Source organism: Pelophylax lessonae (assembly GCF_965119305.1).
Source record: "Pelophylax lessonae genome assembly, chromosome: 1".
Taxonomy (NCBI): domain Eukaryota; kingdom Metazoa; phylum Chordata; class Amphibia; order Anura; family Ranidae; genus Pelophylax; species Pelophylax lessonae.
In genome coordinates this window covers 161,591,703-161,619,637 of record NC_138768.1, presented here as the reverse complement: position 1 = coordinate 161,619,637, position 27,935 = coordinate 161,591,703, and the positions used below count along the sequence as shown (strand labels likewise).

Below are 27,935 nucleotides of genomic sequence, written 5' to 3'. Positions count from 1 at the left end.
CAGGTGATGGAATAGGCATGGCACAGGTGATGGTATAGGCATTGCACAGGTGATGGTACAGGCATTGCACAGATGATGGTATAGGCATGGCACAGGTGATGGAATAGGCATTGCACAGGTGATGGTACAGGCATTGCACAGATGATGGTATAGGCATGGCACAGGTGATGGAATAGGCATTGCACAGGTGATGGTACAGGCATTGCACAGGTGATGGTACAGGCATGGCACAGGTGATGGAATAGGCATGGCACAGATGGTATAGGCATGGCACAGGTGATGGAATAGGCATGGCACAAATGGTACAGGCATGGCACAGGTGATGGTACAGGCATGGCACAGGTGATGGTATAGGCAGGGAACAGATGGTACAGGCATGGCACAGGTGATGGAATAGGCATGGCACAGATGGTATAGGCATGGCACAGGTGATGGAATAGGCATGGCACAGATGGTACAGGCATGGCACAGGTGATGGTAAGGTCATGGCACAGGTAATGGAATAGGCATGGCACAGATGGTATAGGCATGGCACAGGTGATGGAATAGGCATGGCACAGATGATGGCATAGGCATGGCACAGGTGGTGGAATAGGCATGGCACAGATGGTATAGGCATGGCACAGGTGGTGGAATAGGCATGGCACAGATGGTATAGGCATGGCACAGGTGATGGAATAGGCATGGCACAGATGGTACAGGCATGGCGCAGGTGATGGAATAGGCATGGCACAGATGGTACAGGCATGGCACAGGTGATGGAATAGGCATGGCACAGATGGTATAGGCATGGCACAGGTGATGGAATAGGCATGGCACAGATGATGGTATAGGCATGGCACAGGTGGTGGAATAGGCATGGCACAGATGGTATAGGCATGGCACAGGTGGTGGAATAGGCATGGCACAGATGGTATAGGCATGGCACAGGTGATGGAATAGGCATGGCACAGATGGTACAGGCATGGCGCAGGTGATGGAATAGGCATGGCACAGATGGTACAGGCATGGCACAGGTGATGGAATAGGCATGGCACAGGTGATGGTATAGGCATGGCACAGGTGATGGTATAGGCATGGCACAGGTGATGGTACAGGCATGGCACAGGTGATGGAATAGGCATGGCACAGATGGTATAGGCATGGCACAGGTGATGGAATAGGCATGGCGCAGATGGTACAGGCATGGCACAGGTGATGGTACAGGCATGGCACAGGTGATGGTATAGGCAGGGCACAGATGGTACAGGCATGGCACAGGTGATGGAATAGGCATGGCACAGATGGTATAGGCATGGCACAGGTGATGGAATAGGCATGGTACAGATGGTACAGGCATGGCACAGGTGATGGTACAGGCATGGCACAGGTGATGGAATAGGTATTGCACAGGTGATGGTACAGGCATTGCACAGGTGATGGTAAAGGGATGGCACAGCTGATGGAATAGGCATTGCACAGGTGATGGAATAGGCATGGCACAGATGATACAGGCATGGCACAGGTGATGGAATAGGCATGGCACAGGTGATGGAATAGGCATGGCACAGGTGATGGTATAGGCATGGCACAGGTGATGGTATAGGCATGGCACAGGTGATGGTACAGGCATTGCACAGGTGATGGAATAGGCATGGCACAGATGGTATAGGCATGGCACAGGTGATGGAATAGGCATTGCACAGGTGATGGTACAGGCATTGCACAGGTGATGGTACAGGCATGGCACAGGTGATGGAATAGGCATGGCACAGATGGTATAGGCATGGCACAGGTGATGGAATAGGCATGGCACAAATGGTACAGGCATGGCACAGGTGATGGTACAGGCATGGCACAGGTGATGGTATAGGCAGGGAACAGATGGTACAGGCATGGCACAGGTGATGGAATAGGCATGGCACAGATGGTATAGGCATGGCACAGGTGATGGAATAGGCATGGCACAGATGGTACAGGCATGGCACAGGTGATGGTAAGGTCATGGCACAGGTAATGGAATAGGCATGGCACAGATGGTATAGGCATGGCACAGGTGATGGAATAGGCATGGCACAGATGATGGCATAGGCATGGCACAGGTGGTGGAATAGGCATGGCACAGATGGTATAGGCATGGCACAGGTGGTGGAATAGGCATGGCACAGATGGTATAGGCATGGCACAGGTGATGGAATAGGCATGGCACAGATGGTACAGGCATGGCGCAGGTGATGGAATAGGCATGGCACAGATGGTACAGGCATGGCACAGGTGATGGAATAGGCATGGCACAGATGGTATAGGCATGGCACAGGTGATGGAATAGGCATGGCACAGATGATGGTATAGGCATGGCACAGGTGGTGGAATAGGCATGGCACAGATGGTATAGGCATGGCACAGGTGGTGGAATAGGCATGGCACAGATGGTATAGGCATGGCACAGGTGATGGAATAGGCATGGCACAGATGGTACAGGCATGGCGCAGGTGATGGAATAGGCATGGCACAGATGGTACAGGCATGGCACAGGTGATGGAATAGGCATGGCACAGGTGATGGTATAGGCATGGCACAGGTGATGGTATAGGCATGGCACAGGTGATGGTATAGGCATGGCACAGGTGATGGTATAGGCATGGCACAGGTGATGGAATAGGCATTGCACAGGTGATGGTACAGGCATTGCACAGGTGATGGTATAGGCATGGCACAGCTGATGGAATAGGCATTGCACAGGTGATGGAATAGGCATGGCACAGATGATACAGGCATGGCACAGGTGATGGAATAGGCATGGCACAGGTGATGGAATAGGCATGGCACAGGTGATGGTATAGGCATGGCACAGGTGATGGTATAGGCATGGCACAGGTGATGGTACAGGCATTGCACAGGTGATGGTACAGGCATGGCACAGGTGATGGAATAGGCATGGCACAGATGGTATAGGCATGGCACAGGTGATGGAATAGGCATGGCACAGATGGTACAGGCATGGCACAGGTGATGGTACAGGCATGGCACAGGTGATGGTATAGGCAGGGCACAGATGGTACAGGCATGGCACAGGTGATGGAATAGGCATGGCACAGATGGTATAGGCATGGCACAGGTGATGGGATAGGCATGGCACAGATGGTATAGGCATGGCACAGGTGATGGAATAGGCATGGCACAGATGGTACAGGCATGGCACAGGTGGTGGAATAGGCATGGCACAGATGGTACAGGCATGGCGCAGGTGATGGAATAGGCATGGCACAGATGGTACAGGCATGGCACAGGTGATGGAATAGGCATGACACAGGTGATGGTAAGGTCATGGCACAGGTGGTGGAATAGGCATGGCGCAGGTGGTGGAATAGGCATGGCACAGATGGTACAGGCATGGCACAGGTGATGGAATAGGCATGGCACAGGTGATGGAATAGGCATGGCACAGATGGTACAGGCATGGCACAGGTGATGGAATAGGCATGACACAGGTGATGGTAAGGTCATGGCACAGGTGGTGGAATAGGCATGGCGCCGGTGGTGGAATAGGCATGGCACAGGTGATGGTACAGGCATGGCACAGGTGATGGAATAGGCATGGCACAGGTGATGGAATAGGCATGGCACAGGTGATGGTAAGGTCATGGCACAGGTGGTGGAATAGGCATGGCGCAGGTGGTGGAATAGGCATGGCACAGGTGATGGTACAGGTATTGCACAGGTGATGGTACAGGCATGGCACAGGTGATGGAATAGGCATGGCACAGATGGTATAGGCATGGCACAGGTGATGGTAAGGTCATGGCACAGGTGGTGGAATAGGCATGGCACAGATGGTACAGGCATGGCGCAGGTGGTGGAATAGGCATGGCACAGATGGTACAGGCATGGCGCAGGTGGTGGAATAGGCATGGCACAGATGGTACAGGCATGGCGCAGGTGGTGGAATAGGCATGGCACAGGCATGGCACAGGTGATGGAATAGGCATGGCACAGATGGTACAGGCATGGCGCAGGTGGTGGAATAGGCATGGCACAGATGGTACAGGCATGGCTCAGGTGGTGGAATAGGCATGGCACAGATGGTACAGGCATGGCGCAGGTGGTGGAATAGGCATGGCACAGGCATGGCGCAGGTGGTGGAATAGGCATGGTACAGATGGTACAGGCATGGCGCAGGTGGTGGAATAGGCATGGCACAGATGGTACAGGCATGGCGCAGGTGGTGGAATAGGCATGGCACAGGCATGGCGCAGGTGGTGGAATAGGCATGGCACAGATGGTACAGGCATGGCGCAGGTGGTGGAATAGGCATGGCACAGGCATGGCACAGGTGATGGAATAGGCATGGCACAGATGGTACAGGCATGGCGCAGGTGGTGGAATAGGCATGGCACAGGCATGGCGCAGGTGGTGGAATAGGCATGGCACAGATGGTACAGGCATGGCGCAGGTGGTGGAATAGGCATGGCACAGGCATGGCACAGGTGATGGAATAGGCATGGCACAGATGGTACAGGCATGGCGCAGGTGGTGGAATAGGCATGGCACAGATGGTACAGGCATGGCGCAGGTGGTGGAATAGGCATGGCACAGATGGTACAGGCATGGCGCAGGTGGTGGAATAGGCATGGCACAGGCATGGCACAGGTGATGGAATAGGCATGGCACAGATGGTACAGGCATGGCGCAGGTGGTGGAATAGGCATGGCACAGGTGATGGAATAGGCATGGCACAGATGGTACAGGCATGGCGCAGGTGGTGGAATAGGCATGGCACAGATGGTACAGGCATGGCGCAGGTGGTGGAATAGGCATGGCACAGGCATGGCACAGGTGATGGAATAGGCATGGCACAGATGGTACAGGCATGGCGCAGGTGGTGGAATAGGCATGGCACAGGCATGGCGCAGGTGGTGGAATAGGCATGGCACAGATGGTACAGGCATGGCGCAGGTGGTGGAATAGGCATGGCACAGGTGATGGAATAAGCATGGCGCAGATGGTACAGGCATGGCGCAGGTGGTGGAATAGGCATGGCACAGATGGTACAGGCATGGCGCAGGTGGTGGAATAGGCATGGCACAGATGGTACAGGCATGGCGCAGGTGGTGGAATAGGCATGGCAGAGGCATGGTGCAGGTGGTGGAATAGGCATGCCACAGATGGTACAGGCATGGCGCAGGTGGTGGAATAGGCATGGCACAGATGGTACAGGCATGGCGCAGGTGGTGGAATAGGCATGGCACAGGCATGGCACAGGTGATGGAATAGGCATGGCACAGATGGTACAGGCATGGCGCAGGTGGTGGAATAGGCATGGCACAGATGGTACAGGCATGGTGCAGGTGGTGGAATAGGCATGGCACAGATGATGGTATAGGCATGGCACAGGTGATGGAATAGGCATGGCACAGAAGGTACAGGCATGGCGCAGGTGGTGGAATAGGCATGGCACAGATGGTACAGGCATGGCGCAGGTGGTGGAATAGGCATGGCACAGGTGATGGAATAGGCATGGCACAGGCATGGCACAGGTGATGGAATAGGCATGGCACAGATGGTACAGGCATGGCGCAGGTGGTGGAATAGGCATGGCACAGATGGTACAGGCATGGCGCAGGTGGTGGAATAGGCATGGCACAGGTGATGGAATAGGCATGGCACAGATGGTACAGGCATGGCGCAGGTGGTGGAATAGGCATGGCACAGATGGTACAGGCATGGCGCAGGTGGTGGAATAGGCATGGCACAGGTGATGGAATAGGCACTTACCTGGCGACGGCTCGGCTCCCGGCGGCGGCTTCTCCCCTCCTCGCGACTCCGACGTCCGTCCTCTTCTGCTCGGCTCCCGGCGGCGGCTTCTCCCCTCCTCGCGACTCCTCTTCTTCGGCGGGCTACGGCGGGAAAGTGACCGGGCGGTGACGGTGAGTGACTCATGCACGCACCGGCACTGCCCCCAACGAGGTCACCATGGATGTCCTGAATCATGATTGGTCCAGGCTGGAGTCTGGACCAATCATGATCCAAGACATCACAAAAGGGGGTGGTGTAGCGCATTGCTCTGCGCTACAGTTACGCCCCAGAAGGCCGCCAATTGGCGCCTCTGCTGGTGGAAAACCCCACCCCCCATCGGCACCAATGCGGCGGACGCCAAAAGGGGGGTGGTGTAGCGCAGAGTTCTGCGCTACAGCTACGCCCCAGAAGGCCGTCTATCGGCGCCTCTGCGGGTGGAAAACCCCACCCCCATAGGCACCAATGAGACGGGCGCCCCTTGTGGGCCGGCCGCCACTGCTCTAACTGTTAATATGCATAATCTGTGCCCCAAGCACTGAAATCATTATAAAGAGTATTGTAGATTTTTAATACTGGTTGCTAATAAAAGCAAGAAAGCATTGTTTCTATTCCTTTTTGTTATTTTATTTATAGTTTTTTTTTTTTTTTAATTAATCACATGATCGCCAGAACACAAATTGACTCTGTGCGGACCTGGGCAAAAGACAACAACACACATTGTAGTAATGTCACACACAAAGAACATGCTCTGCCCCCCCCCCCCCCCCCATGTTGCATTTTGGCTACAGAACAAGTGGATAATGATCATGTGACTGACCTAAAAATATTAATATCAAGGTATTTACACCCATTCTGATGATGTCCATGATGTAAAGGGTACTAAACACTATTGATATGTTAAAGCATTTCAAAATGGTTTTAGATTTCACTTTAAATCTGTTCCTTTTTAACTATTTTCAAAAATATGAATATATTGTTATTTCCTATGCTTAAATAAAACAATCATAATTTAAAAATGCAACAGATTAACATTCTTTCCTTTTCTTGTTTTCAGAAAATCAACAATGTGGTGAACAGTAATGCAGAAGTTTCACTCCCTAATCTCGGGATGTTCTTATTGGATGTAACTTTAAAAAGAGGAAATAACTTAGCAGCTCGGGATCGAGGAGGTATTGTACCAAATTTCCATATTAATCAGTAAAATATATTTTTAAAGTAGAATTCCAACCAAAACATTTAATTAAATAATTTGGGGCAAATGTTAAGACATTTGTCAGGACTTTATTCTTGTGTGCCCCTTTGAGGAAATTGGGGAGTATAAATGAATATAATGGAACGGGGGGAATCTCCATAAGGGGGACCTAGCTGGCAGTGAACACTTTACAGGTTTTGTACCAACCTTCCCCACTCTTGATTTGTTGCGAAGACAAAAAAGAGAGAGAGGCGCCTCTAAGTGCGGACTGTAAAAACACATTTATTTAGTAAAATTATGCACTCACATCTGTGCGTGTCAAAAAGGCAACTATCATGAACCCTCCTGGGAAATTCCAAGATCGATCAGTGAGGGAGAAGTCATCCAGTCCATGCTGCCATCCCTCGGGGACTGGTCTCCTCTTCACCGCAGCCGGCAGCAGCGGCGAAGCTAGAGCGGAAGCGTCCTTGGGTTGAAAACTAGGCTTGGTCAGCAGTAGCATATGGATGACATCACAAGGAAGCGACACGTTTCCGAGCGTGTGTGCTGCCGTGGGGCAGGCAGCCGCGCTCCTTCTTCACAGCAGCAGAAATCGGAATGGAACAGAATACTAGCCATAAATATCAATCGGAGGAGGAGGGAAAATTAATGCGGAAGTGATTGTTCTTTGGAAAATAAATAAGTGTAACATAATAAATGAAGAATGGGATATGAAAAAAATGTATGTTACGAACAAGATAATAGAAAAGTAAAAATAAAAATAAAAATAATAATGAGAAAATAGAAATAAAAATAAGAGTTTAATTAAAAATAAAAATAAAAATAAAGATAAAAATAAATAAAAATAAAAATAAAATAGAATATGAAAAAATGAAAAATTGAAAAATAATAGTAATAAAAAATGATAAATAAAAAATAGTAAATAAATAATAAAAGATGAACAATAGACAATGAAAATGAAAGGGACAATAACTACGATGATAATGGTAATTAATATGTGAAAATTATAAGAATAATATATGTGAAAATGAACGTATATGAGAATATGTCAATATATCCATATACATAAAACATGTCGTATATGTAGATCATATCCGCATATGTGAATGCATAGACATGCAAATACATACACGCACACAGCACCACATATGGTTTTTATACACTAAAGAATCCTTTAACAGTTTATAGGAAAAAAAGAGAGAGAGGATGTAAATAAGGAGGACTCACATAATAGTAGCAATTTCAATGCCCTCATTGAGGCCGCCAGGTGAAAGGGCGTCCAGGGAATAGATCCAATACGTTTCCCTGGCACATAACCTCTTGAACCGTTTGGCCCTAGTGAGGGTCCTGGGCATATGTTCGATGACCCACACAGTGAGACCAACAGTGGACCCCTGGTGGGCCTCAGCAAAATGTCGGGGGACACTACGTTTATCCTTTGCGATCTGTGGGGTTAATTTACTTATGGCCAATAGGCTGTTTGCTTTGCAAGAGAATTTTCCTTTAATTAACTAAATCATGTGAAGTTCTATCGTGTAGTCATTTGCAAGCAAAAAACATTTTTTTTTCTTGCACGTGATTGGCTATTCTTTATAAAGTGTAAGTGAACAGCATATGAGCCTTTAGTAAATCAACTTCTATGCCCCCAATGGATGCTGACCTCCCGTTCTAGTTTCCTAGTGTAGGTGCAGGAAAAGTAGAATGTGGCTGCACACTGCTGACTTGATTCTAATAAAAGTCCTTTATTTCTCCAAGATGGGATAAACTGCACAGAAACTTGAGCAGCTGTTAATGCATTTCATGCAAAGAGGTGCTTAAAGGGTAACTCCACTTTCGTGGGGGAAAATAATAATATAGCGTATACAATTTTACCCTTCCTCACTATTTCCAAACAAACAAAAAACAAGCAATAAAACATTATGGCTAAAGTTCCGCTTTAAGGGAAGGGAAATATAAAATTGCCAAATAAAATAAACTTTTGTAAGTTACCATTAGCATTGTTCTCTAGCTGGCAACAAAAGCATTACTTGGCTGTCATGCTGACTCTGCAATATGATCACTTAAATCTTCATCACCTTTTATCTGCAGTAAAAGCATGCCAGATAAATACTTAAGGATTATCACTGACAATTTACTAGAACAAGAGTACATTGTTATAAAGTAATAGGAACATTCACTTATCACTTTGCAGAGACCATGTTAATGCTTACACTTTTCTCAGCTTTGGTCAGGGCTTTACTATATAGAATCAGCTGTGTAACGTTATAGAGCTTTGAGGATTTTGAAAGGAAGATTTGTGCCAATAATTATCTTTTTTACCACTCACTGTACTGCATACTGTATGTCTCTGTATTTTAATATTAAATATAAATGCAATTTTTAAACTGATATAAACCCAATAACTAAAGTCTGCTTTAACATAATAATGTACTTTTAACCATTTTACGACCAGCCATGTAGACCTATGTCGGCTGAATTTGCATGGTTGTACCGGGAAGATGTCTCTAGCTAGAGGCATCATCCTGGTACCATTTTTTAGAGCCGGCAGTCGGCTTTCCGGTGGCAATGACCGATTCGGCTCGGGAGCCGCTCGATCGTTGCCCCGGTGAGCGGAAGGAAACATCACCCCCCCCTCCCGCCACCTTCCGCGGCTCTGCCCGGGGTCTCCCGTCCCACCGGGAGACCCGAGCACCCAGCCAGCACGTTCGCCAGCCGGATGGAGTCCCAATCTAAGCCTGATGCGGCTTTGATCAGGTCTCCAATGACGCAACCTGGAGGCAGAGTCCATGACGTCACATCCGGGTTAATCGGCTGCTAAAGGCGGCAGTTTTAAAAAGTGAGTGTATTCAAAAATGCAGTTTTCGGTGTTTTGAATACATGGAAGTGTAGTGCAGGGGTATAGGGTCTTTTAGATCCGCGATCCTTCCATAAAGAGTACCTGTCACGGCATATTGCTGTCACAAGCAATGTAAACATCCCTTGTGACAGTATTATGCAGTAACAGGTACTCTTTAATAAAATTGATCAGATTTTTTTTTTTTTTAAAAAAACCTGTGTTAAAATTAAAAAAAATAAATAGGAAAAAAAATGTAGCCGCCCCCGTCACCGTAAGCTCGCGCACGAAAGAAAACATATACTGAAGTCACGCCGCACATTAAAATGCTGTTCAAACCACACATGTGAGGTATCGCAGCGATTGCCAGAGCTTGAGCAATAATTAAAAAAAAAAGAGATACACTCTACGCTAAACTGTTAACCGTTATAAAATTTTAAAGCGTCACCTATCGAGATTTTTATTGTCCGTAGTTTGTCGCCATTCTGCGGGTGTACGCGATTTTAAACCGTAACATTTTGGGTATCTATTTACTCGGCGTGACATCATCTTTCACAATATACAAAAAAAAATGGGCTAACTTTACTGTTTATTTATTTTTTTAATGCAGAGAAATGTGATTTTTTGTAATTTTTCCAAAAAATGGCGTTTGAAAGACCGCTGCGCAAATACCACGTGACAAAAAATATTGCAATGACTGCCATTTTATTCTCCAGAGTCTTTGCTAAAAAAATATACATAATGTTTGGGGGTTTTAAGTAGTTTTCTAGCAAAAAAAATGGATTTTTGTAAGATCTTACCGTAAAATCCTTTTCTCTTAAGCTCATTGACAGACGTAGTCTTCTTGATTCTCAAGAGCTGGGTTATGTTGTCTCCGCAGGAGTAGGACTAGGCAGAAAGACAAAACGTTCTGGCTCCACCTTAGGGGCAGTCCCTGAGGGTATATCCTCCCTCTCTCTGCTACAGGGAATCAGTTCTGTTTTAAAGCAGTACAGAGAATTTAACCCAACCCAACTCAATGATAGAGGGGCGGGTACTACGTCTGTCAATGAGCTTAAGAGAAAAGGATTTTACGGTAAGATCTTACAAAAATCCATTTTTCTCTATCGCTCATTGACAGACGTAGTCTTCTTGATTCTCAAGAGCTGGGACATCCAGAAGCAGTGCCACAAATAAGGGGTGGGATTGACAAATCAAATCCAATCTAGAAGGCCCAACCGGTGCCAAACTAGAAGTTTTAAAGGCTCATTATAAACAAAGAATGAGACTAAAGAAAAAATTTTCCAACGGAAAAACCCTCGAGGTAGACCACTGGTCTCCTCAAATTGCGGCCTGCAAAACCTTGCGGCCAAACGAGGCATCAGACGATGCCATTACATCAACTTTATAATGTTTAGTAAAGGTATGCACCGACGACCAGGTAGCCGCCTTGCACACCTGGACCACTGACGCCTGATGGCGAAAGGCCCATGACGCACTAAGTGCCCGAGTGGAGTGCGCCTTAACAGGGAACGGGGGCTCCCGACCCTTAATAGAATAAGCCTGTACTACCGTCTGTCTGATCCATCTGGAAATGGTCGCGGCAGATGCTGGCAACCCCTTTTTGGGTCCATCTGGGATCACAAAAAGTGAATCCGTCTTGCGAAACGAGTCTGTCGTTTTCAAGTATACCCTGATCGCCCGGACCACATCCAAGGAGTGTAAAGCAAACTCCCGAGGATGACTGGGCTTAGGACACAGGGAAGGTAATACAATTTCTTCATTCAGATGAAATTCTGAAACCACTTTTGGTAGGAAGGATGGATTCGGACGAAGAACCACCTTATCTCTATGAACCACCAGATATGGGGAACGACAAGATAATGCGGCCAGTTCTGACACCCTGCGTGCAGAAGTAATAGCCACCAAGAAGGCCACCTTCTGGGACAACGTAGGTAGAGGAATCTCCCTAATATCTTCAAAGGGAGGTTTCTGAAGAACCGACAACACTAAATTAAGATCCCAGGGGGGTAACGGCGCGTGCACTGGCGGAGCCAGATGTCGCACCCCCTGGATGAAATTCCGCACCAAGGAATGAGTAGCCAAAGGCTTCTGAAAGAAGATGGCTAATGCTGAGACCTGACCCTTGATAGTACTCAAGGCCAGTTTCTGCTCAACCCCTTGTTGCAGAAAAGCCAATATTCGACTAATCGAATAAGACCGAGGACGGAACCCCAAAGGTTCACACCATGCAATGTAGGACTTCCATGTGCGATGATAAATCTTTCTGGAAGTCGCTTTCCTTGCTTCAACTAGAGTAGGAATAACTGAAGCTGACAAACCTTTGTCCTTCAGCACCTGGGTCTCAATAGCCAGGCCGTTAAAGCCAGCGATCGTAAAGCAGGATGGAAGATCGGTCCCTGAGACAGTAGATCCTCCCTGAGAGGAAGTCTCCACGGGACGTCCGCCACCAGTCTGACCTTGTCGGCGTACCAAGCTCGACGAGGCCAGTCCGGAGCTACCAGGATTACTGGAATTCCTTCCTCCTCTATCCTGCGAAGAAGTCTTGGCAGTAACGCGAGAGGAGGGAAGGCATATATTAGCTGGTATTGCCCCCACGGGGCGATCAGTGCGTCTGCGGTTTCTGCTAGAGGATCGCGGGAGCGAGCCACGAATCTCTGAACTTTCCTGTTGAATCGTGATGCCAACAGATCCACATCCGGGGTGCCCCACCGTAGGCACAACTGGTGAAAAACGTCTGGATGGAGGGACCATTCCCCCTGATCCAGGGTCTGACGGCTGAGATAATCTGCCTGCCAATTCTCCACCCCCGGAATGAACACCGCAGAGATTGCTGGAACAAATCGTTCCGCTCAGCGAAGAATGCAAGCCACTTCTTTGGCCGCTCGGACACTCTTGGTGCCCCCCTGGTGATTGACATAAGCCACGGCCGTGGCATTGTCCGACTGGATCCGAACCGGGCTGCCCTGGAGCTGCTCGGTCCAGTGAATCAGACAAAGTCTGATCGCTCTCAGTTCCAATACATTTATCGGTAACCTGGATTCTTCCGGGGACCAAAGTCCCTGGACAGATAACTGACCGAGAATTCCTCCCCATCCGGATAGACTGGCATCCGTGGTCACTATCGTCCAATATATTGGCAGAAATGACTTTCCCTGGCTGAGCATCGGAGACCGAAGCCACCAGACCAGTGACTCTCTGGTCTGTTTGCTCAATCGGATCTGATTGTCCAGGGATTCCGGATTCCGATTCCATCTGAGAAGAATCTCTTGCTGAAGAATTCGGGTATGGGACTGGGCAAATGGGACTGCTTCGAACGAAGCCACCATCAACCCCAGAACCCTCATGCAAGTCCGAAGGGAAGACCAGCTGTTGGACAGTAACAACTGGACTGCTGATTGAATCTTTCGGAGTTTCCCTACCGGAAGAATAACTCTTGTCCTGACTGTGTCTAGAATTAGACCCAGATATTCGAGCCTCTGGGTGGGAACCAGAAATGACTTTTGCTGGTTCACCAGCCACCCGAATTCCTGTAAAGAAATCATAGTAATTTCTATGTTTTGTAGCAAGGTCTGAGGAGACTCTGCATGAAGCAGAAGATCGTCTAGGTAACCAAGGATCGATATGCCTCTTTGGCGCAGAAGTGCCAACATTGGGGCCAACACCTTTGTGAAGACCCGCGGAGCCGTGGCGAGACCGAAAGGTAACGCCACAAACTGATAGTGGTTCTCTTCTACGGAAAAGCGTAGAAACCGCTGATGTCCTGCGAAAATGGGAATGTGAAGATAGGCGTCCTTGATGTCTATGGACGCTAGGACATCCCCTGGATGCAGGAAGGCTGCTACCGTGCGAATGGACTCCATTCTGAATCTTCTTATGTTGACAAAAGAATTGAGTGCTCTTAAGTCCAGAATTGGACGCACTTTGCCCTCTTTCCTGGGTATTGTAAATAGGTTTGAATAAAACCCTTGAAACCGTTCTGTCCAAGGAACGTGGACTACCACTCCTTATTGTAGTAAATCTGTGACTGCTCTCCGCAGATCTTCTAAACGATCTGAGGATAGTCGGATATTGGAAGGGAAGAATCGCGCCGGTGGGAGAGATCGAAACTCGATCTTGTACCCTGACCTTATGACTTCGCAAACCCATTTGTCCGGGATTCTGGAAAGCCATGGATCCGGGAACCGGCGAAGACGTCCCCCCACCCCAGTTATGGGTGGGGGCGCACCTTCAGGCTTTGGATGGTTTATCTTCAGGTCTGGAGGGGGCGGGCTTTTGCCTCCTGCAGGAGCTTTGGAGGACTTAGTTTTTACACCCGCGGGACGAAAAAACCTCTTGTGAGCAGAAAAAGAAGGCCCTCGTCTTTGACGAGTTCCTCTACCTTTAAAATTTTGCGGTAAAAAGGTGCTCTTTCCACCCGTGAGATCTTTAATGATCTCATCTAAGTTGGCTCCAAATAGACGCTCTCCTGAAAAGGAGATATTAGCCAATGCTTTTTTGGAACCTTGGTCGGCTAACCAACCTTTTAGCCACAGTGTACGCCTGAGAACCACTGCTGAGACTGATGCTCGCGCCAATAATGGAGTGGCGTCTAACGCCGCATCACACACAAACTGTAACCCCTGTATCATTTGTTCCAACAAATCTGATACCGCCTGAGGGACCTCTTCTAAGTCCCGGCGTAACCACTTGGTCCATTCAGTTACAGCCTGCGAAACCAGACCAATAGCTATTATAGGTCTGAAAGCTGATCCAATCAAGGAAAACATGGTGCGAGACATAGCTTCTATCTTGCGATCCACTGGATCTTTAAAAGACGGAGCGTCTTCTAAAGGAATAACCGTGGCTTTATTCAATCTAGCAATTGGTGAATCCACCACAGGTGGTTCTGTCCATTTCTTAATAAGGGTTTCCTCAAACGGATAACGCCTGTCAATGCGTTTAGAAATAGTAAAAGTGCGTTTTGGCAGACGCCATTCTTCTTCGATTGGATTGCCAAAACATTTGGGCAATGGAAAAACCTTCGCCACTTTGATGCGTTTTTTAGTCCCAAAAGGGATTTCAGTTTCAGCTATTTCCGATGGAATACCCTGTAACCTTAAAGTCTCTTGAACAGATACAATGAGTGCGTTTACCAACGCTTCCTCTCGGGCTATGGCGGATGCCGAAACATCCTCCTCACTGTCTGAAGAGACAGGACCCGAGACACCAATCCCAGATGAAGTACCTGCAACTGCAGAAATGGGCTCAGAGTCTGAATCCGAGGTTTCAGATAATATGGGGTTAGGCGGGGGTCGCTTTCTTGCGCCCTGTCCCTGACAAGCCACTTCCACCCGGGACACAAAAGTTTCCATAATAGCTGACAATGATTCAATTGTCAATGGGGTGCTGGAGGATCCCGCAGACCCCTCGAGGGGATCCGGAGGAGATACATGAGTGGCAGGGTCCATGTTAATTCAGGACACCTTTGCCAGCAAAACAAAAAAACTTTTTTTTTTTTTTTTTTTGTGTGTCTCCCCCTAGCGCAATAGCGCCCCTCAGAGTACCTGCTTCTCGATCCCACAGAGAGAGAGAGGGACCCCCAAGGCTCACCAACCGATGCAGTGCAGTTTCCAACCAACTGCAGTCAGCGTCTGTCTTACACAGACTGGAAGGAGCTGTTTGCTTTTTCCCGGGTAGAAGGACGTGGCTCCGCCCCCTGTGTACGCCTTCCGGCGTTCCCAGCTCTCCACGAGGTAGCTGGGCTCACAAAACATGGCCGCCCCCATAGAAGAGACATAAGACTCCAAAAACATGGCGGCCGGCGTGACCTGAGGACATACATGCATTTGGTCTACGGCAAAATGGCGGCGGACCGCCGAAATCGTTTTCCCAGCACATCCACCTGCATCTCTGCTAAGAGGCGATATATGGATCTACAGAAGATATACTACACATAAGGTAGGATTATACCTCCTATGTCAGCTGTAATGTTACAGTCTGCTGGGTAGAGTGTTAGCTCTTAAACCAAGTCCACTTCCCACAAAACACATGCTGTATTACAAGGGGGACTTGTAAGTATCAGATATATACTGACCATATATGGAGGGGCCCATAATACATACTGCCTCATAACGAGGAAAAAAGGGAACGTTTACTCACCATACCGAACCGACAGGCACCCTCTCTTCACAATACCCTCTCCACCGGGGTGGGGGTTTGTGGACCACTCCGGACGCCTCGACTCTCTGGTTCCTGGCGTCCAAGCGAGACTTTTAACTCGCAAGGTCAGTCCCTCCACTGGGACTCCGTCGCGGCCGACCCAGCGCGGAGCTCTGGTCTGCACGCGCTCGTAGGCAGAAACCGGGGTGACCACTGGATCTCAACATCCAGCCCGTCGCCCGGCCCCGCATACTTACTTGAATGTGTCGCGGCCGACCAAGCGCAATGCCATGGTCTGCGCGCGCTCGTAGGCCGGCTGGGGTGACCACAAGTGTCGCCCAGTCCGGCATTTTTGCTTGAAGATCTCACAGGAAAAAACACTGGAGAAAACTACCTAAAAAATGTCTTTTTCTTAAAGAAAAAAGTCTTGCCAGGACCAAAAGATCCCAGCAAGGAACTTAGGTCCTTACTCCTGACTAGACAGAAAAAAACTGATTCCCTGTAGCAGAGAGAGGGAGGATATACCCTCAGGGACTGCCCCTAAGGTGGAGCCAGAACGTTTTGTCTTTCTGCCTAGTCCTACTCCTGCGGAGACAACATAACCCAGCTCTTGAGAATCAAGAAGACTACGTCTGTCAATGAGCGATAGAGAAATACAGATTTTAACTTGTAAACAAAAAGTGTAAAAAAAAAAAAGCTCAGTCTTAAAGTGGTTAAAAGTATTTTTCAGTATATTTAACCTCTTGCCTTCTGTGCACTTAAACACCCTTCCCATCCAGGCCAATTTTCAGCTTTCAGTGCTGTCACACTTTGACTGACAATTGCGCGGTCATGCTACACTGTACCCATATGAAATTTTTATCATTTTTTTCACACAAATAGAGCTTTCTTTTGGTGGTATTTAATTATCTCTGGGTTTTTTATTTTTTACAAAAAAAAAGAATAAAGACAGAAAATTTTGAAAAAAAAAGAAAAAGTTTTTCTTATTTTCTGCGAGTACATTTAAAAATAAATTTTTCTCCTTCACTGATGTGCGCTGATGAGGCGGCACTGATAGGCTGCACTGATGGGCACTGATGAGGTGGCACTTATGGGCACTGATGAGGTGGCACTTATGGGCACTGATGAGGAGGTACTAATATGCCGCACTGATGAGCACTGATAGGCGGCATTGAAAGGCGGCACTGATAGGCGGCACTGATGAGCACTGATAGGCGGCACTGCTGGGCACTGAGAGGCGGCACTGACGGGTGGCACTGATAGGCGGCACTGATTGACACTGACGGGTGGCACTGCTGAGCACTGATGGGCGGCACTGATGAGCACTAATGGGCAGCACCATCAGTGCCCACACTTAGTGCCCATAGTGCTGCCAGTCAGTGCTCATCAGTGCCTAGATGAGCAGGCACTGATGTGCACTGACTGGCAGCACTATGGGCACTGATTGTGGGCATTGATGGGGGGCACTGATGGCGGGCACTGTGGGCACTGATGGGGGGGCAATTTGTTTATTTTTTTACCTTTAGTAATCAGGGCACTGGTGATCAGTGCCCTGATTACACTGCTGTGTGTCCCCGGCGGCTGACGGCTCCCCCTCCTTCCTCACACGCAGGCTCTGTGTGAGGAAGGAGCGCCGGCGATGAGAGATGATCTCATATGTTTACATATGAGATCATCTCTCATTGGACGGCTTGATCACGTGGTGAATGGCCGCTGTGATTGGCCATTCACCACGATCTGTGATCGGCTGTGTCCAAGGGACACGGCCGACACAGATTCTCCCCGATGCGCGCTCGCGGGAGCGCGCGGGGAGAGTCTTTCTGGGAGGCCATTTAAAAACGGCCACCCGAAAATTCAAGTCCGCGCTGCAGCCGTATATAGGCTGTAGCGCGGATGTGAGGAAGTTAATACTGCAATTGATACCTGGTGCTTTCTGTTATGAAGTGACAGATAACAAACTTCCTCACTCTCCCAACCCTGCTACACGGGCCTCTGATGCAGACTATAAGTGGTTGTTTCAACTTACAGTATCTCACAAAAGTGAGTACACCCCTCACATTTTTGTAAATATTTTATTATATCTTTTCATGTAACAACACTGAAGAAATGACACTTTGTTACAATGTAATGTAGTGAGTGTACAGCTTGTATAACAGTGTAAATTGTCTGTATCCTCAAAATAACTCAACACACAGCCATTAATGTCTAAATCGCTGGCAACAAAAGTGAGTACATCCCTAAGTAAAAAAAGTCAAAATTGGGCCCAATTAGCCATTTTCCCTCCACAGTGTCATGTGACTCGTTAGTGTTACAATGTCTCAGGTGTAAATGAAGAGCAGGTGTGTTAAATTTGGTGTTATCGCTCTCACTCTCTCATACTGGTCACTGGAAGTTCAACATGGCACCTCATGGCAAAGAACTCTCTGAGGATCTGAAAAAAAGAATTGTTGCTTTACATAAAGATGGCCTAGGCTATAAGAAGATTGCCAAGACCCTGAAACTGAGCTGCAGCATGGTGGCAAGACCATACAGCGGTTAAACAAGACAGGTTCCACTCAGAACAGACCTCGCCATGGTCGACCAAAGAAGTTGAGTGCACATGCTCAGCGTCATATCCAGAGGTTGTCTTTGGGAAATAGATGAATGGGTGCTGCCAGCATTGCTGCAGAGGTTGAAGGGGTGGGGGTCAGCCTATCAGTGCTCAGACCATACGCCGCACACTGCATCAAATTGGTCTGTGCGGCTGTCGTCCCAGAAGGAAGCCTCTTCTAAAGATGATGCACAAGAAAGCCCGCAAACAGTTTGCTAAAGACAAGTAGACTAGGGACATGGATTACTGAAACCACGCCCTGTGGTCTGATGAGACCAAGATAAACTTATTTGGTTCAGATGGTGTCAAACGTGTGGGACAGCAACCTGGTGAGGAGTACAAAGACAAGTGTGTCTTGCCTACAGTCAAGCATGGTGGTGGGAGTGTCATGGTCTGGGGCTGCATGAGTGCTGCCGGCACTGGGGAGCTACTGTTCATTGGGGGAACCATGAATGCCAACATGTACTGTGACATACTGAAGCAGAGCATGATCCCCTCCCTTTGGAGACTGGGCGGCAGGGCAGTATTCCAACAGGATAATGACCCCAACACACCTCCAAGACGACCACTGCCTTGCTAAACAAGCTGAGGGTAAAGGTGATGGACTGGCCAAGCATGTCTCCAGACCGAAATCCTCAAACAGAATGTGGAGGAGCGCAAGGTCTCTAACACCCACCAGCTCTCTGATGTTGTCATGGAGGAGTGTAAGAGGACTCCAGTGGCAACCTGTGAAGCTCTGGTGAACTTCATGCCCAAGTGGGTTAAGGCAGTGCTGGAAAATAATGGGGCCACACAAAATATTGACACTCTGGGCCCAATTTGGACATTTGCACTTAGGGCTGTACTCACTTCTGTTGCCAGAGGTCTAGACATTAATGGCTGTGTGTTGAATTATTTTGAGGGGACAGCAAATTTACACTGTTATACAAACTGTACACTAACTACTTTACATTGTAGCAAAGTGTCATTTCTTCAGTATTGTCACATGAAAAGGTATAATAAAATATTTACAAAATAGTGAGGGGTGTACTCAATTTTGAGATACTGTATATCATGGCATGATCTACCATTCCGCCTCATTGAAAGTGACAGTGGGGGTTATTTACTAAAGCTGGAGAGTGCAAAATCTGGTGCAGCTTTGCATAGAATCCAATCAGCTTCCAGGTCGTATTGTCAAAGCCTAATTGAACAAGCTAAAGTTAGAAGCCGATTGGCTACCATGCGCAGCTGCAACGGATTCTGAGTGCACCTGTTTCAGTAAATTTCACCCAGTGTCTATTAGAGCTGCACGATTCTGGATGAAATGAGAATCATTATTTTTTTGCTTATAAAAAAGATCACAATTCTCCACGTAACATCATCTTTCACATTATACAAAAAAATTGGTCCAACTTTATTGTTTTGTTTTTTTCAAATTCATTAAAATGTATTTTTTTCCAAAAAATTGCATTTGAAAGACCGCTGCACAAATACAGTGTTGCATAAATTATTGCAACGACCGCCATTTTATTCTCGAGGGTCTCTGCTAAAATATATATATATATATATATATATATATATATATATATATATATATATATATATATATAGATAGATATATATAATTGGGGGTTTTAATAAATTTTCTAGCAAAGAATACTGATTTTACCTTGTAAGCAGCAAGTGTCGGAAAAAGGCCTGGTCTTTAAAGCATTTGTTACCAAGAAGAAAAAAAAAAGAAAACAGATCCTGTTCCCTTGAAGCATATTTTACAGCACAGTGCTTGTGCTGTGTAATTTGACTCACCGTATCACCTAAAAAACCTGGCTGATCTTGCCAGTTTCTACCCTCCCCTCTGTAAACTGACCACGGTATATAATGGCTGCAGAGCCCTGACACAGTTGTCAGTTCATGTGCCTCCATCATCCGCAGCCCCGCTCTGTCCTCCTAACCCCTCCCCTCCCCTCCCTGCCTGCTTGTGTCAATGCCCGCCCCCTCCCCTCCTGCTGCTCTTATATTTAATTAAAAATCACCCTCCCCCTATAACAATAGGTGTCCCTGTGCCTGTGTTATAGAAAAGATATGCTGATCTGTACCTATATCTGAGTAGCTCCCAGTGATCACGTGACCGCTCGGCTCTCCTCTCTCCCTCTCCTCCCCGGCTGAGGTCATTGGCAGTGCTCGGCCCTGCCCACTGGAGCTGTCAGCCGGGCAGGTAAGAGAGCCGAGGAGTCAGCTGAGTGCCCGGAGCCGCTCTGATTTAGGTACAGATTGGCATATTTTTTTTCTTAACACAGGCACAGGGACACCTATTGTTATATTACAGAGGGGATGGCGTGGTTTTATGTAAGTGGCTTAGCAACCACTTTAAGTGGTTAAACTACCTTTATTCACTGACTGAAGTTCATTCCTTTGATCTAAAAGAACGAAAAGATATATATTTATACATTTGCTGGAGGCTCTTTTTTTTGACAGACGTGAGGGAGCAGAGAACAGCTCTGCTCTATATGAATCGAGGAAATGCTGAATTAAGATAGTGTGGGGGGGGGGGGGGGGGTGAATCAAAATCACAATATTTTAACTATGAATCTATCTAATGTGTGCAGTTGGTTTTGCATTAATGTGCATTGTGTTATAGTAGTCTGTTCATTTGGAATATGGTGCAATCCACAGTGCATTTTTCAGTGGTTCCCATCTTTTCAGTGTGAGTCAAAACGCACATGTGTTGAGGTGTGCTGGCAAGGTGATTAGGCATGCCATTTAAAATAATGGCACTACATTTCACTGCACTGTGAATTGTTCAGTACCACCGTAAAGGCTTAGGGTTATTTGATTAAGTTGCTTATTTACAGTTTCTTCAATTTTCACCTTTGCGCAGAAAAACACAATTTAAAATGTACAAATATTTGGTATTTTTTAACTGAAAACAGTTTTATCTTTCAGATTTAGTAAGAATTTTGGAAGTTGTGTTTGTGTGCGCTAATATGATTTTGGTTCATGGGTATTATAGGAGGCAGGCTATTTAATTATTAAATAAAAACACACTACTACTTATTTGGATAAATCATGGTTTTAACCAAAATTACCATTTAAACATACTACTGAATACTTTATTAATTTCACCTTAAAATACTGAATACTTCAAACACGGCCCAGCCACTACGGCTCGAGCCTAAAATCCTTTACTTAAAACAAAGGTTATCAATTATCCCCCCCCCCCTTTTCTTATTCCTATAGAAAGGGAGTCCCACCACATAACAAGCCGCGACGAGGGATGGGGGGGGCGAGGAGCTGACCTGGAAAATCCTTCTTCAGACTGGCAAACACCTGAGCCCAGAAACCCTTTTTATAGGCAATTCCAGGAATTCCAGAATCTTCTGAGGGACAGGTGACCCAATAGACCAATCCTGGGTCACCTTTCCCAGATTCCGGAATATTCCCAGAGTCACCTGACTCCACTGACCTATCAGGGAACAAGTACCTCATAAAACCTTTTAGGAAAACGTAAAAAAACTGCCGCCTCCACAATCCCATAAGGAAAAGTGGGGAGGGGGGGGGGGGGCTTGAAACTTTTTTTTATTCCTTTACATATTTATTGAAACTATAGTTTTGATAAATATTTGTGCGTATTTAATGAATAGCACCATCTTTTAATTCTTTAGAGGCTCAGAAAAAAATACATCACTCGGTAAGGGTCTTTTACCAACTTTTCAAAGCTGTAAATGAAAAACTAAAAAAAAAAAGCAAACAGTGGCACATAGCCAGGTAAAAATGGGAGACAGCTTTCCCATTAAAGATTTAAGATTTATATCTACTGAAAACTCATCCCACTTTCTTAAACCTATACATATGTCATGTATGGCAATGCTTGGGGAAAATGTCACCAGTTTTGTTTATCTCATTGATGTTTCGTGAATCAAGACAGTTGAAAAGTATGTCATTTTGTATTTGCTGTATTTTCCCATTGTGAAGGTTTTTAGGAACAACACATTTCAAAACCTGCGGCGGTTTTTAGGAACAACACATTTCAAAACCTGCGGCGGTTTTTAGGAACAACACATTTCAAAACCTGCGGCTGTTTCATAGCTATCATAGAACAATGATTTGGTAAATATCAAAAGAGTTTCTTTTCATTTGTACAATATAGTGCTGCAGTGGCAGTTGGGACATCTGTATGAAATGTGTAAAATTTGCAGGTTTTCATGAGTTTTTTACATGTGTTCCTTCAAAAGTCCTAAACATTGTGGTACTAGGATGATAGCAAAGGTGCCCTAGAGCATCAGTGTGTCCTACATAGTTAGCTGCACCAGGGCAGGAACTGATGCGAATTCTAGGTAGTATGTTGGTATTATGTACAGAAAGAGCAGTAGCTTTAATGCTTTCTTTGGAAGTTATGAAATACGGCTTTCATTCGTCAAGCTGCTTTTTAATCATCTGATATTTCAGCAGATGTGATAATCATTTTACAGGCCAACCATGATGGAGAAATGTATTCTGTATATTTGATAGCTCTGTCTAAAAATCATGTCTATATACCTGATGTGGATAAATCTTTCCAAAATTTATCTACCATTTAGTAGGGTTCTTATATATATTTGTGCTCGGTTACACTCCAAAAAGCAGTGCTACCTTTATTCACACAGTATCGAAGATACATGCGCATTACCATTAAGACTTTCATACTAATATATGAGAACAGTTTATTGGTTGAAATGCATTGGGGGCAAAGCTTGTGCTGATGTCATTACACCAGCTGGAGCTAGAAGTGATTTCTCCATATACCTACAGTGGGTACGGAAAGTATTCAGACCCCCTTAAATTTTTCACTCTTTGTTATATTGCATCCATTTGCTAAAATCATTTAAGTTCATTCTTCTTCCTCATGAATGTACACATAGCACCCCATACTGACAGAAAAACACAGAATTGTTGACATTGTTGCAGATTTATTAAAAAAGAAAAACTGAAATATCACATGGTCCTAAGTATTCAGACCCTTTGCTCAGTATTTAGTAGAAGCCCCCTTTTGATCTAATACAGCCAGGAGTCTTTTTGGGAAAGATGCAACAAGTCTTTCACACCTGGATTTGGGGATCCTCTGCCATTCCTCCTTGCAGATCCTCTCCAGTTCTGTCAGGTTGGATGGTAAACGTTGGTGGACAACCATTTTTAGGTCTCTCCAGAGATGCTCAATTGGGTTTAAGTCAGGGCTGGGGCCATTCAAGAACAGTCACGGAGTTGTGAAGCCACTCCTTCGTTATTTTAGCTGTGTGCTTAGGGTCATTGTCTTGTTGGAAGGTAAACCTTCGGCCCAGTCTGAGGTCCAGAGCACTCTGGAGAAGGTTTTTGTCCAGGATATCCCTGTACTTGGCCGCATTCATCTTTCCCTCGATTGCAACCAGTCGTCCTGTCCCTGCAGCTGAAAAACACCCCCACAGCATGATGCTGCCACCACCATGCTTCACTGTTGGGACTGTATTGGACAGGTGATGAGCAGTGCCTGGTTTTCTCCACACATACCGCTTAGAATTAAGGCCAAAAAGTTCTATTTTGGTCTCATCAGACCAGAGAATCTTATTTCTCACCATCTTGGAGTCCTTCAGGTGTTTTTTAGCAAACTCCATGCGGGCTTTCATGTGTCTTACACTGAGGAGAGGCTTCCATCGGGCCAATCTGCCATAAAGCCCCGAATGGTGGAGGGCTGCAGTGATGGTTGACTTTCTACAACTTTCTCCCATCTCCTGACTGCATCTCTGGAGCTCAGCCACAGGGATCTTTGGGTTCTTCTTTACCTCTCTCACCAAGGCTCTTCTGTCAGGTTGGATGGTAAACATTGGTGGACAACCATTTTTAGGTCGCTCCAGAGATGCTCAATTGGGTTTAAGTCAGGGCTCTGGCTGGGCCATTCAAGAACAGTCATGGAGTTGTTGTGAAGCCACTCCTTCGTTATTTTAGCTGTGTGCTTAGGGTCATTGTCTTGTTGGAAGGTAAACCTTCGGCCCAGTCTGAGGTCCAGAGCACTCTGGAGAAGGTTTTTGTCCAGGATATCCCTGTACTTGGCCGCATTCATCTTTCCCTCGATTGCAACCAGTCGTCCTGTCCCTGCAGCTGAAAAACACCCCCACAGCATGATGCTGCCACCACCATGCTTCACTGTTGGGACTGTATTAGACAGGTGATGAGCAGTGCCTGGTTTTCTCCACACATACCGCTTAGAATTAAGGCCAAAAAGTTCTATTTTGGTCTCATCAGACCAGAGAATCTTATTTCTCACCATCTTGGAGTCCTTCAGGTGTTTTTTAGCAAACTCCATGCGGGCTTTCATGTGTCTTACACTGAGGAGAGGCTTCCATCGGGCCACTCTGCCATAAAGCCCTGAATGGTGGAGGGCTGCAGTGATGGTTGACTTTCTACAACTTTCTCCCATCTCCTGACTGCATCTCTGGAGCTCAGCCACAGTGATCTTTGGGTTCTTCTTTACCTCTCTCACCAAGGCTCTTCTCCCCCGATAGCTCAGTTTGGCCGGACGGCCAGCTCTAGGAAGGGTTCTGGTCGTCCCAAACGTCTTCCATTTGAGGATTATGGAGGCCACTGTGCTCTTAGGAACCTTAAGTGCAGCAGAAATCTTTTTGTAACCTTGGCCAGATCTGTGCCTTGCCACAATTCTGTCTCTGAGCTCTTCAGGCAGTTCCTTTAACCTCATGATTCTCATTTGCTCTGACATGCATTGTGATCTGGAAGGTCTTATATAGACAGGTGTGTGGCTTTCCTAATCAAGTCCAATCAGTATAATCAAACACAGCTGGACTCAAATGAAGGTGTAGAACCATCTCAAGGATGATCAGAAGAAATGGAAAGCACCTGAGTTAAATATATGAGTGTCACAGCAAAGGGTCTGAATACTTAGGACCATGTGATATTTCAGTTTTTCTTTTTTAATAAATCTGCAACAATGTCAACAATTCTGTGTTTTTCCGTCAATATGGGGAGCTGTGTGTACATTCATGAGGAAGAAGAATGAACTTAAATGATTTTAGCAAATGGCTGCAATATAACAAAAAGTGAAAAATTTAAGGGGGTCTGAATACTTTCCGTACCCACTGAATGTAAGTAGATGCACAAATACTTATTACAATAAATCTGCAGGTTGCACTATGGAATGCTTGCTTATTTCCTACATGGCTTAACGTACATTGTGGAGCAGAAGTGCAAACAGTGAATTCCTGCTGATGTACTCTGGTGTCTCTGAAGTGCCATTGAACAAACTGTTGCTGTGATATCCCATATGGTTCCCAGGCTATAAATAGATGATTACTGACAGCATGCTGTTAAAAAAACACCTGTAAGTGAAGGTCTTATCACTTGGTAAGAGGCTTCAATTGGTGGTGGTGTTGAATTTACAAGGCTGCTTATTGTCATTCACAAGTGGAAACAGAATACAAGATTTGCAATGGTGGTGGAACTCTACTGCACAGAACTATTTGTTTAATTTGGACTTTTGCATATAGGTGGTGGACTTCTATCAGGATCTATGTTTATTGATTTATTAATATTTTTTTGTGTCATTTTGGAATAGCTGTGTCACCCTCTGAATTTTCATTTTTTCAATTGTAATTGGTTGTATGATGTTGGTACACATATCACAATTGTTTTTAATAATATTATGATCCTTTGTATTGGGATACATATAACTAAGACACGTTTAATTAATTAACACAGCACAACATTTGTATTCATTTTAATTGGGTTCAGTACTGGTATTATGAGTTTTTTTGTGAGTGCAGCTGTGGGAGTTTTTGATTTTTGTTTTCTGCTGAGTACCAAGTGCAGTTTTCCTACAATTTAGTTAAAATATATTAATTTGCCTTATATGGAGGCTCCAGTGCTTCAGTGGGCATCATGAGGTAAACAAAAAATTTGTACTTTGGAAAAGGTATGACCTGATCCCCTTAAAAAGTTGAATCCCAGTAGGACAATTTATAGGGGCTAAAACAAATTTCGCTAAACGTAAATACTTAAAAAATAATTTGAATCTCAGTTAATGCATGGTTATATGTAGCTGAATGAAGTGCGCTGGATTTAATATAGTGAAGCTGCAACCTTAGATCAAAAGTGAATAGTGTTGTGGTGAAGTGTAAGAGCAGGTGCGCTAAACTGATGTGAACTTCTTAATTAAATGAATGATTAAGCTGAAAGAGCAAAATAATGTGAACAGTGCAGAACAGAGGTCTGTCACCTAAGCTCAACAAAATCTTAGTGGTAGATACAAAATATGGTTGGCCTATGGAACAATACCAACCAGTACAGGAGACTGATCAAATAAACAGTCAATAAATTGGTGCAAAAGTGAATACACAATAAATAACTGACCACTTAAACCAGTAAAGACCAACAAAGGAAAAACTGGTCAATAAGCAGCCAATAAAATATATAAGTGCATACAAATAAATAAATACAGTTGTGTAAGGTGCATAGTCCAAAATGTCCGTGGTAAAATAAAACACATTCAATGTGATTCCGAGTGAAGATACACAGAAACTGGATGTGCGATATACTCCCACCACCGTTAATGGGCTGGCTTCCTTACCAGAGTGAAAAATCAAAAGGGCGTGTGAAAGACCAGATCCACGATGGAAGTCTCATGCTGGGGTGAGGGAGAGGATATAGCCAAAAACCCCTCTCCTCAACAGGAAAGGGTGGATAAGCCTCTTACCAGATATACACAATGTGAAGGCTGATGTCTTAACTCCACTGTGGATAACCATAACTGTCTAGAGATAAAGTAGGGGTTTCTAGGCTAATTAGGGAGAAGGAAAACCAGAGAACCAATACATTAAAATAGAATTGATTTATTAAATGTTTTTAAAACAACATAAGTATACATACAGGGATGTATGCAGGTACATATAAAACATCCCTTATATGCAAGACATAAGTTAAAAACCACAGCACAGAAATATTTCCTTATGGGAACAATACATGCTTCAAGCTGATGTTGGTGCGAGAAGTCTTAGATGGTATTCGGTTTGTGGGTCCCAATGAGCCAACGCGTTTCGCATCAGGCTTCGTCAGGGCCAGAGAGACCGAGCAATACCGATATTTCTGCAGTGCACAATTGTAACAAAAAGAAAAACAACATTATTGATACATAATCACGAATTATTGATATTGTCATTGTTACCAATATACTGTGGAGTACATATTACAAATAGAGCCCATGTGGATGTATCTAGGATACTGACCTTGCTGTAGACGAAGATTAGATGACAGGTAGGGAGAATCACAATCCCTAAAGTTAGATAATGATTATGAATGTCAAATTTGGTCTATATTTATCTCTCATGTAGATAGTAGAGAACCCCCATATATCAATGGCAATTATTCCATCTTGTCCTTAGTGAAAGTTTATTTCCTCTTCCTGGTTC

General features: G+C 45.8%; 1 protein-coding gene across 6 annotated transcripts in view; it reads left to right on the top strand.

Annotated features, from left to right (window-relative positions):
• Positions 1 to 27,935, top strand: part of MCTP1 (multiple C2 and transmembrane domain containing 1) — a 1,122,980-nt gene that overhangs the window by 380,587 nt on the left and 714,458 nt on the right. For all 6 annotated transcript variants that reach the window (XM_082247658.1, XM_082247657.1, XM_082247659.1 and 3 more), the window contains exon 2: positions 6,830 to 6,944. In XM_082247658.1, the coding sequence (XP_082103784.1) occupies positions 6,830 to 6,944 (115 nt within the window). The remainder of the gene's footprint in view (positions 1 to 6,829; positions 6,945 to 27,935) is intronic.